The sequence below is a fragment of the Arachis ipaensis genome, chromosome B05 (assembly GCF_000816755.2).
Source record: "Arachis ipaensis cultivar K30076 chromosome B05, Araip1.1, whole genome shotgun sequence".
NCBI classification, from domain to species: domain Eukaryota; kingdom Viridiplantae; phylum Streptophyta; class Magnoliopsida; order Fabales; family Fabaceae; genus Arachis; species Arachis ipaensis.
This window is the reverse complement of record NC_029789.2, coordinates 31,634,424-31,645,802: the sequence shown is the minus strand read 5'-3', so window position 1 is coordinate 31,645,802 and position 11,379 is coordinate 31,634,424. Positions and strand designations below refer to the sequence as shown.

Here is an 11,379-nt window from a genome sequence, read left to right as displayed (position 1 = left end):
ACTCAGCCACACCCCCCCATATGTTCTCATCACCATCACCCTCATCTCACACACACACAGAGTTTTTCTATTAGGAAGAGAGAAGGCATCGCGGAGAGAGAGAGAGAGAGAGAGAGAGAGAGAGAGAGAGAGCTGCCGCTGGGAGGATCTACGTCACCGTATTTGTGTTTTGCCGATGCCTTTCTTCCTTCCATCAACTCTGATTCGCCGATTTCGTTGAAGCAATGAGGAAAGAAAAGCAGGATGTGCGGAGGAGGGAACCTGCATGCACCGTCACTACCGTTGAAGCTCCGTCGCATCGCTACCTTGTCGCCGCCAAACCTCGTCGTCGGCGAAGTTACCTAGAGAAGGAGAGTTCGCGGAGAGGAGCTCGAAGAGAGAGAGAAACAGAACGCGTGTGGAGGGAGAAGGGGTCGCAGGGTGGTTTTGCCGCCGTTGGAGCTCTACTGCTACTACTGTCCTGGCCGCCGCATCTCTGTCGCCAGAAAACAGTGCTGTGGTGGCTGGGAAACACTACCAGAGTCGGTCGTTGGAGCTATGGTTGCTCTATTCTCAGTTCTTTCTTAGTATAGTAAGTTGTTTTGCTTTGAAAACTAGTTTAGTCACTATTCTGTTATGTTTGGTTAAAGATGTTGAGGTTTCGATAATGTAGGATCGATTTCTTGTTGTTGCATGTCGCATTTGGGGTTGCTGTTGTTACTGCAAGAGTGGAATGGGTTGTGGTTATGGCTACCGAGGTTACAGGCCAAGAGAAAACGGAGCTTGTCGCATAGTTAAGTCACGATCGAGGTATGGGTTTTTCTTAAAATTTATTTTATGTTACAGGATTATTATAAACAGATATTGAAGTAGAAAGTATATATTTTTATAATTTCGTGAGTCTTATGGATTGGATTGAGTTGCTTTGGATGACTGTAATTATTTGTCTGGTTGAAATTATTAGTTATTTGAGAAGATTGAATATTTTGAGTTATTAATTGATTTTGTTAATTCGGCGGTTGCCGAATTGGTTTTCTTGAGATTTGAAAATGTTTGATATTGAAAATGAGTTTGATTAATTGGAAATAAATTGAAATAGAGAAATAATTTGATTTTGAAATGGTTTAACATCGAACCTAATCTGATATCAAAATTGGTTTAAAAATTAGAAAGGATTTGATATTTGATAATTGTTTGATATTGAAGATGGTTGAGAACGGGTTGGAAAATGTGGTTTTGATGGATCCATAAGGGTGGTATAGTACGAATTTTAGAGGAGATGTTTGTCCAAATTTTTATAAAAAATGGAGACTTCGTTTATAGTGGTCATTTAGAAAGATTGAGATTTAAGGATTATATGACTTGTTTCTGAGTTATTAAGAAAAAGATTATGTTTTGAGTTTGAATTATTAATGAACGGAATGGGAGGAATGATGATGATTGAATTTGAATGAAGGATGATGAGATTTGATTTTAAAAAATATGATTTTTGAATGATATTAAAAAATAGATTTGAAAATGAAATTAAATTTGATTAAGAGTTGAGACCCCGAGTAAGAGGCAGTGGCGTTGTCTACTAGCTCCGGGAAAGAGATGAGGAAGAATAATGATGAAAACTGAGTTTGATTATGAAATTGAATGAATATGATAAATTAGACATGGTTGAGGATGATTGATGACAAGTATATCTATGTTTTCTCTCTGGTTGTAAGGGTTATAAGGCACCTATTCTCTCTAATGGTGACAGGACACATAACCCCTCTAATGGTGACAGGGCACGTATTCCCGCTAATAGTATTAATGCGCAACAGAGAGACAGTATCTGGGTTAGCCACCGGACATGCCGGATTTGGCTATATAACCGACAAATGAGCTCAATAGCCATAGGGCATACATGTATCATATGCATTTGCATGCTTTGTTTGAGATTGAATTTGTTTTAGTTTGCCTAATTGTTTAACTGTTATTAACTGCTATCCGAGCTACTTGCTGTAACTGCTATCTATGCCTGTGTTTTCTTTGTCTGTTTTACCTGTGTTTGCTCTGGTGTGATACTTTTGAGATTAAGTTTCGGTGATGAATTGATGATAAGTGCTGATTAATTGCGTGAATGGGCATGAAGCCAAGATTGGTTTCTGATTGAAGTTTAGTTAAGTATGAAAAATCAAATTGGTTCAGCATAGACTTAATGAACCTATGCTTGGAACAAGCTGGTCATTCATACAGTCTAGAAAACCTTTTAAGATTTTTCTTATACGAAAAGAAAGGTTTTGGATTTGAATAGTTAACTGATTTCTTTTAAAAAGGTTTTGAATTTTTGGGTGGTTAAACCGTTGGTTTTCAAAAGATTCATAAGACAACGATAATCACTGAGCTCGAAAATAGTTTTCTTATTAAATATCTTCTTATGACAATTCTAAAACTCCGTGGTGAGACCATGTGGTTAGGTTCTCACCCCCCTACAGCTTTATCTTTTCAGGAATCAGATGAAGAAGTTTACGAAGAGTTTAATCGCATTTTGCTTATACGATTTTGTTGTTATATCAGTTTAGTTAGTTATTTATTTTTTTTCCCTCGCTATCAATATTGTATCTTGTAAGAGGGAGAGTTTATGTTTTGTATGTATATTATATTTATAAGCTACTTATGTAAGAAGTTTTGAATATATGTATATGCTTGTTTGCTTCAAGAAAAAGTATTTTCCGGTTTTTTAAAAAAGATTAGTTTATACGGTTTCAAGTTTTACAAAGGCTCCTATTTATTATTAAGTATATGAAATCGTCGTAATACTTCTTGCTATCAGAGTGGTGCATCCGGAGCGTGACATTCTGATAGTGAGAGTGTTACAATATCATTGTACAACCATTTACAATTTCACCATCACTTTCCTTATCTTGCAGGCAGAACAACCTGTATCTTTCGCAGAGTGAATGCCATGTACACCTTACAGGCAGAAAAGCCTGTATCTCTTTCTAAACTCATTATTCCGCGAGTGGGATAAAATAATCTTATTGCCTCTTTATTCAGAATCATAACACGAGAGAGAAAATCTTCTACCTCGACTCGCCTATTCATTACGGGATATAGTACCCATCACACTTCTCAATCATCATCTTGTCAAAATCTTCACTCACGTATATAACATATAACTCGAAGGGAATCATCAACCTCCCCAATCTGTCATCCTTCACCAATTATCAATAACTTAGACCCATCATTCATTTCACTCATTATCATCATCAATCTCATTATACTCAATCGTAATCGATCTCCGCCATCTCATTATCATAACCCTTCTCATCATACTTAATAATAATCAATTCATCATCATCTCTCATTATCAAAATCATTCCCATTATACTCAATCAATCATCCATCCTCAATTCACTAACTCAACTCATAAATTCTCATTCTTAACTTCTCTATCCTCTATTACACCGGCTCTAAACTCATAACAAAACTTAAAGAGGTTTGGAAGGCTAGAAGATTAGTTGAAAACTTTAAAACACAATTTTGGCAAAAATGGGGGTCATGCATACACATGCCTCGTCCACGTATGCATAAGTGTCAAAACTAGCATTGTCGCATACGTGGACTATAGTTGCGTATGCACGAGTGTAAAATTTTCCAAAGTCGCGTACGCAGCCCCCGTCTGCATACACGGGAGTACTGGCCATAGCCTAATACTTGTGTCACGTGACACATTCACGTACGCATATTTATCAGTTTTCAGAAAGCTGCTATGCTGCAGAAATTCAATTTTTCACCCCAAATTTTGAAATCTCATAACTTATTCCACAAAATTCATTTTTCAACCATTTTTGAACCGTTGGAAATATCGATAAATAAATTTTTATAAAAATCTAATTTTGTAAAATTTTCAACTCCGAGTATCGAGTTATGGCTCACCGAAGTTGGCCAAAAATCAATTTTAACCAAAAATAGAAATTACCAACTTTTCCAAAAGTTCACAAGTCAAAATAGTTTTAACTCAACAAAATAACCTCAAACCACTCCAATTCACACATTCACAATCAACCAAACTCAAACCTACTCCACTCACATTTTAACTCAAAATCATCCACTTCACGTCTCAATTCTCAATTTCACTATTCTAATAATCATTTCTGAATTCCACATATTCAATTCCAATTTTACCATTTCAATCTCATACAGCAACATACAATGCACTCACCGAATTACCAAACTTACCTTTTCCGACCTCCGGCCCAAATTCGTGGCTTCCGACCCAATGTCCATCAACTCAATACATAATTCACAATTACACAATCACTGTCCAAATCATCAATTTCCAATTCAAATACTCCTCAAACGTTGAACACTAATTTTCAAACATTAATCACTCTAAATTCGTTGTCACCATCATAATCATAATCACACCATTCACAATCACGTCATTTCACTTATTTTATTCCATCAGAACTTACCCGAACTCACCCGTTCATGGCCTTCGGCTCAATCTCTTTCAATACCCAATTCATAATTATCAACAACATCATTATAGTAAATCATCTACAATTTCAATCAATAACATACATTCCATCATAACATTCAACAATATCCTAGGGTCATCTAGTGTAGGACTTCATGTCACATTACATGGTATTTAAATGAAACTTAAATCATACCTTGACCGATTCCTCCCAAGCTAAAAATCACCAAAGACTCATTTTTTCAAAGCTTCTAAGTTCAGCCACCAAAATCCAATATCAAGCACTCCAAATCACCAACTTAACTCCAATCAACATATATTCAATCTAAATTCATACATTCGACCAAAATCAACACTAGGATTTATCAAATTCAACTAACCACAAGAGTTTAGTGATGTCTTATCTTAACCCACTAAAATTGGTGATGGAACCCACCAATAGCTCATATTAGAGCATCCCTAAATAACCAAAATCACAAAAAATTTTCAAAATCCAAACCAAAACACGAATTGAAAGGGAAAAACAAAATTGGGATGAGGACTTCGAGATACTCACCATAATACCTAGATAAAGACGAAAAGCTCGACAAGAACTTCGCGTGGCCGCAAACGACTCGTCAGTTGGAGCTCCGGATCAAAAGTTATAATCAAATGAAAGAGAATATGAATAATGATCTCATAATTTCCCTTCTCTCTTCTCTTCTAACTAAACTCTCTCTCTCTCTTTAATAAAAATGAGCTGAATGACTCATAAATAAGGGGTATTAGGGTTGTGTTTGTGAGCCTTGGGTCCAAATATGACCCAAGTTCTAATATAAAAAATGCCACGTCGTCCCTTAAATGAAGTTCAGTATTGCGACAGATTAATTCTTAACCTATAGAAAACCAAAAAAAAAAAAATTCACTATGAAATTAACCTTATTTTCAAAAAATGTTATATGATTCTGCTTTACGAAAATGATGAGAGAGATTAGGGGTGACACATGTGCAACATACATACAGTGTGTAGCTCTTAACCATGTATATAATCATCTTTATTGTTTCTCGCAGTGTGCATATTGAAGTGTAGATTTTGAAGGGAGTAATGAGATTTCGTTTCTTTCTCGCATTATGTATGTTCAAGTGTTTCTTTCACTACCACAAAAACGGAAGATAGTGGCGAATAATTAGTAGCTGTTTTTGACAATAGCCGCTATCTAATAGTTTTTCAGCGATTTTAATGGGGAGCGCTGGAAGAGCAGCCATTTGATTCGGTTTTGCTGCGAATTTAAAAAACTGCCGTCAATCTATCTTGGCTGTATTTCAATCTCTCATTCTCTTAGTCCCATAATCCCATTTATCAGACACACCTTTCTCCCTCTCTCCTCTCTTTGCAAAAATATCCCCAAACCCTGCTAACCCTAACCTTCTTCTACGAGGTACCATCGGCGATAGATTTCTGCCTCCGTCACCTCCAACCTTCATCGACGCACCCATCGCAGGTTCAGATTTGTTCTAGCTACTTTCCCATGTCTGCTTCTTCTGATTCAGATCCTCTGTCAAAGCTTCACGTCGGACGAGCCTCTCGACTTTGGAGCTGCAGATTCAGACTCCGCGTGCCTCTGTTCTAGCTTTTGCTTGCTATTGGTGCCTCTTTCTTTTTGCTCTGCTCATTACTTCTGGTTTGTTCTTTTTGGTTTGATTTAATTTGTTCTGAACTCTCTTTTTATGCATTTTGAAATTGGCTTTGCTAATTTTTTTATACCCAGTAATTGCTTTGCTTCATCCATGGTAATTCAATTCAGTTCTTCGAATTTTAACGCATTCCTTGTGATAACCATTCCCATTTCTGTTCCTATTCCACAATTGTGCACCTTTACTACTACCGTAATTGAAATTATTATTATTATTATTTGTTTAATTTTTAACCTTCTCTTCCAAAGTATGAAGTAGGATTCTGATTGCAAAATCGGCATGGTATTATTGTGTTGTGTTGTGTTGTGTTGTTGTTTCATTCTAAGCCCTACTATTTTGCATGTTTTTTCTAGATTCTTCTACAGCTAGATCCGTTTCTCAATGAACTCACCAGCATGTTCGAGCAAAGCACTGAGACGGGCTCTGTTTGGGTTACACTTGAAGATGTGTGTATGTTTGTATTAGTATTGACTTTATGGTCTGATCAAATGCTTTAGGTTTTATTTTTTTGCAAAGTGAGTTCTAACTCCTTATTCTTCTTGTTCATGTTCTTGGTGGGCCTTTTAGCATCCTTGAAGTCTCAAGCCGTTAGGAATTAAATGGCAACTGCTGGTGAAGCAATTGAGTATAGATGCCTTATCCATGCCACCAATGGAAAAAAGACAATCTCTACTTCGGTACGTGTGTATCTTATATATTATGAGCTTATCATTCTCATTTCTCAGTGTGCTTTTAGGAGATTCATGTTAATTGGCAATTTTTGAGTAGTACAAATTTATATCATAGATAATCTTGTGACTAGTTATAGGCATAAAGTTCCTAATCTAACTCCATCATGTGGCATGATATTCATCTGCCCCACTTGTAATGATTAAGAGCTCTGAGTTAAATCATACTGATTCTGAAATGGGGAAAGTGAAAGGAAGATAGTTGAAGCATCACTACTAGTGTTTCTTCGTTCAGTTATTCTCTTTTACCCTTTCTTTTCATGATCTTTTAATGGCATGGTTTACAGTCTCGTGTGTTTATAAATTACTCAAATTTTAAAACCCAATTCTTGTTTGATCATATTTACAGTCACAGAGATCTCAAATTTCATCTACCATAATTGAGTAGTTGCCTGCACTGCAGCAGCTGCTATATAGACTTGTTGGTTGCCAGGTAATGTTTTGAAACATCTTGATATCTATTGTCTTTTGGTATCATAGTCATAGAAACTGATTGTATGCTGATCTTTATGCCTCATTACTTATTTTCCCAATAAAACTGGTAGAAGAGGCTGGATCTCTTCTTATTTTTCCAATCTTAACTGTGATGTGATAGCTTCATTTGTTGTTATATACGGTTGATAATGAGATTGGAAGTTAAAATGGAAAAAATAAGAAGCTGCAAAGACTTACTAGGATTCTCAGTAGTAACTTAGATGTTCCATCAAAATCACAAGTTCCCTTCACCGTAATAACTTTCTCTTTGACTTGAAGATACCACATAGACCCTTCACCGTAATAACTTCCTCTTTGACGACTTTCCATTTTTGAAACCATAAAAAGCATGAGTGCTGATGACTGATGTGCCATTCAATTTTCAATTTTCAATAATTTATCGTATTATTGTCTAAGTAAAGCATAAAGTCAGTATTTTGCTTCTGTCCTTGATGGGGTTATTAATTTATAGTTTAACAATTCTCATAACTGGGAGCACTTGAGGGGTTGCCTAGTCAAATTTGAAGACTGCAGTATACTTTCCAAAAAATAGAAGGTCTATAGCAATCTATTTAATTGTATTATCAGCTATCTTCTACATGACTCTGATTACAATTTTGTTAATATTTTGCAGACTCTTAAACAATTACAGTTTCTTACCTTGTAATAGTTAGATTTATAATTATGCACTTTTTTAAAAAAAATTATAGTTGCATTTAACTACTTGTCTATTACTCCATCTTTAGGCTTCGTTACAGGCTCTTGGTGATAGGAAGGGTATTAATCGGTTTGGTGACTTCTCTGCTCCACTTGATGAAGCATTAATACACGCTTCACTGGTAATTTGCTTACCAATTGTAGAAATGATCATTAGGCATTAGTCAAAGTTTAAATTTAAATGGTGTGAATATGATTTCATTATAGAACACGTTGATGTTAATCCATGTATCAATCTCGTATAGTGGGACAATGTTTAGTTGTTTCTTATTATTAGGGGAGAAGGTGTGATTTTTTCCTTGCTTAAGTATATGATAATTGGAGTAGGTTTGGTATTACATTTAAAAATTCAACAATCCGATATTGTCATGCTGATTAATGTACATAAAAATAATTTGGGACTATTGAAATTAAGTTAGCTTTTGTATTAAGGCTCATGCATTCTCAAGCAATGAATGCATACAAGGCTACTGAATTGTAATTAGAAATTTCAAGTGTGAATTACATTCCCATTTGTTGTAAGCTTATTTTCTCAAATAAATTTTGTTTGTTCTTAACACTTATATCTTTCTTCTTAACCTTGTCCAGGATTTATCTGGCCGGCCACATTTAAGTTATAATTTGGATATCCCTACCCAAAGGGTCGGGACATATGATGCTCAGGTAGTGCACTTTTATTTGATTATTTCATCACTGAGCTTAGAATTTTATTGAATAAGCTTTAGACTGTTGAGCCCCTAATTTTTCCAGCATAGATTTATTTTAATGTGACACTCTTATTGTATTTGCTGTTGGCTATACTATTCCCTTTATTTGTATCTTCATTGATGAGTACTCTTGGTATCCTGTATGTAGTTAAAATTAAACACAGACTTTGCATCTATAGGGTGTCCAGAAACAGCTGCCTGTGGGGGCATCACGAGTGACTCTGTTGGTGAGAAATTTGAAGAAAAAATCATTGTGGTCCAGGATTTTGGAGGAGGTAAGAAAACTAGTGTATTTACTGATTCTTGTGTTTTACTATGGTGGGAGCTCAAAATCTAAAATAAAGATTGAGAATTTGTTTGTGCTGCACTGTCCAAATCCTTTGAATTATAATGACTTCCTTTTATTGTTTGGTAGTTTCATTTGGGTTGGTGTTTTCAATAGTGTAGTTTAACTCTTTATATTGTAATAATTTTCATCTTCTACAATAAAAATAGAATGGTCCATAGTCTTTTCAACCACTTTATATTGAGTATGTTTTATTTTTGTAGAAATATAAAATGTTATTGTGGACTCTTCAGGTAATGGAAAAGCTTGTAGACATTGTGTATTTTTTGCATTTGGAGATACATGAAGCATTTGGCAGTGCTGGTGCTTTCAAGAACTACAAATAATTGATTATGAGCATTTGGCAGTATGGAATATCTCCTTAGGATTCCAGTTTTTGCACTCAATCTCTGCTACCTATCCACTAGGGAAGACCATTATTAAAATGTGCATTTTGCTTCTGGCATTTTGTTTTGGAGATGTCATTCTTGTGATTTGTTACTACTTTATTCTTGTGATATTTTAGCCATTTTTAACTTGCACTTATTTTTGTATGTCTTGATTTAGAAGCAATATAATTGAGTAGCTTTATGAAGCTAATTTTTTTTAATGTAGTTTTGCAAATTGTGGGGGTTATAAACCTCCACAATATACATTTTTTTTTAAACTGCTTTCAAAATTGCAGCGGTTTACCAATGGCTGCAATATTTTTAGAAAAACCTATTAGCCAAATTGCGGGTCGGGGGTTCGAATCCCGCCTTGTGCATGCAGCAACCCATTGGCCAGCGGCAAACCCTTAAATGGAGCTCAGTACCGCGACGGATTAGTCCTTGACCTGCCGGGTTGGGGGATACCGTGGGAAACAAAAAAAAAAATTATAGCTATATTTTTTTATATTTTGGTAATATTTTTTTAAGTAATACTTTTAAAAAAATGTAATTTAACAATAAAAAATATTATTTTAATTTTGAACACATTTTTAAAAATATTATAGTCATAGTAATCACCATAACATAATCATATTAGAAACATTATTTGTTATTAGAATAATTTTCATAATTTATGTATTGTAAATATTAGGGTTAAGTATGATTTTGGTCCCAACGTAGAGGTCAAAAATTGGAATCGTCTCCAACTTTTTTTTTGCTACGAAATGGTCCCCAAAGTTTCAGTTTGTTTTAAAATCGTCCATCGGACGAAAATACCCTTCTCCTTCATCCCAAAATCAACCACCACCACCATCACTAGAACAGAAGCCTACGCCCAACCAGAACCACCACCACCACCATCAGTATCATCATGGTCATCATCATCTTCATCAGAACTTTCCCCAAAATCAACCGAAATCAACCAAAAGCCCAAGCTGAACAAGAACCCACCACCACCACCACCATTATCATCATGGCCTCATCATCATCGTCATCAGAAAATTCAAGCAACATGCACTTTGAATAACAATCAACAAATTCAGCAACAACAATATTCCAAATTCAAATTTCAGTAACAACAATATTCCACAACAAATTTTACAAAAAAATCTAAATTTTCACAAAAAATCCAATTCACAGAAGAAGAAGCAGCTAGTGGCAAGATTCTGAAAACCGAACCGGTCATCGAACCGTTCTGACTACTAGTTCACTGGTTTACAGGTTCAACCGGTTCAACCGTGGTTCAACCGAAATAACCGTTTTATAATAAATAATAAATAAAATATAAATAATAAAACATAATTATAATTTGTATACCAAAAAGAAGAATCGTTAATGCTGGCAAAAATCATATAGCTTTATGATGTTTCAGTGCCTGAATTTTGTGAATGCTTTGATCTCATTTTCAAATGCCTTCCAATTGAACTTATCATCCGCATCTGATTCCATGTGAAGTTTTTTCCACAGCAACAACCATACCTGAAGGCAACTCAGCCTTGTAAACAGATCATTGCCCTTAAATGCCAATGAGATATTTGTCATCAAAATTATTGGCAGCTTTAATTATGGTTTTAAATACCATTTTTTCCATCATTACTCCATATGAAAAATTGTTCTTCTGGTTGCATTTCTTTCAAACACCAAATAATCCAAAGATAAGAAGCAGAACCAATAACATGACCAAAGTTAAGCTTGACCTACCATTAAAATTAGATGGAATTGTGCCAGAAAAATTGTTGCGAGAGAGATTCAACCACTGCAACTGTTTCAATTCTCCAAGCACTCTTGGTATTGTTCCATTCAACAAATTCCCACTAAGATAAAGAGAATAAACAATAAAGAGCTCTGAATAACCTGAAGTCAGAGGAGATGCTTCCTTCTAGTTTGTTGTTGC

At 35.2% G+C, this 11,379-nt stretch overlaps 1 protein-coding gene across 3 annotated transcripts; it reads left to right on the top strand.

The window, feature by feature from the left end:
- LOC107641798 (signal recognition particle 14 kDa protein-like) lies at positions 5,715 to 9,596 on the top strand. Of its 3 annotated transcripts, none has more exons than XR_002362717.1 (5): positions 5,715 to 5,913; positions 6,460 to 6,556; positions 6,674 to 6,783; positions 8,912 to 9,007; positions 9,312 to 9,596. XR_002362717.1 is itself a non-coding variant. In XM_016345251.2 (3 exons), the coding sequence occupies exons 1-3, from the start codon at positions 6,706 to 6,708 to the stop codon at positions 9,402 to 9,404; spliced, it is 267 nt and encodes an 88-aa protein (XP_016200737.1). In that variant the 5' UTR covers positions 6,674 to 6,705; the 3' UTR covers positions 9,405 to 9,596. The 3 variants fall into 3 exon arrangements, 1 of the variants encoding a protein (XP_016200737.1); XR_002362716.1 differs by having other exon boundaries at positions 6,460 to 6,560; XM_016345251.2 differs by lacking the exons at positions 5,715 to 5,913; positions 6,460 to 6,556.

What these genes read in the sequence shown, in the direction of transcription:
- LOC107641798 (XM_016345251.2), top strand. Translation starts at nt 6,706, where the DNA reads ATGGCAACTGCTGGTGAAGCAATTGAGTATAGATGCCTTATCCATGCC. An exon ending in AAAAGACAATCTCTACTTCG is followed by an intron (nt 6,784 to 8,911) that starts GTACGTGTGTAT and finishes TTGCATCTATAG; the next exon opens with GGTGTCCAGAAACAGCTGCC. An exon ending in GGTCCAGGATTTTGGAGGAG is followed by an intron (nt 9,008 to 9,311) that starts GTAAGAAAACTA and finishes TGGACTCTTCAG; the next exon opens with GTAATGGAAAAGCTTGTAGA.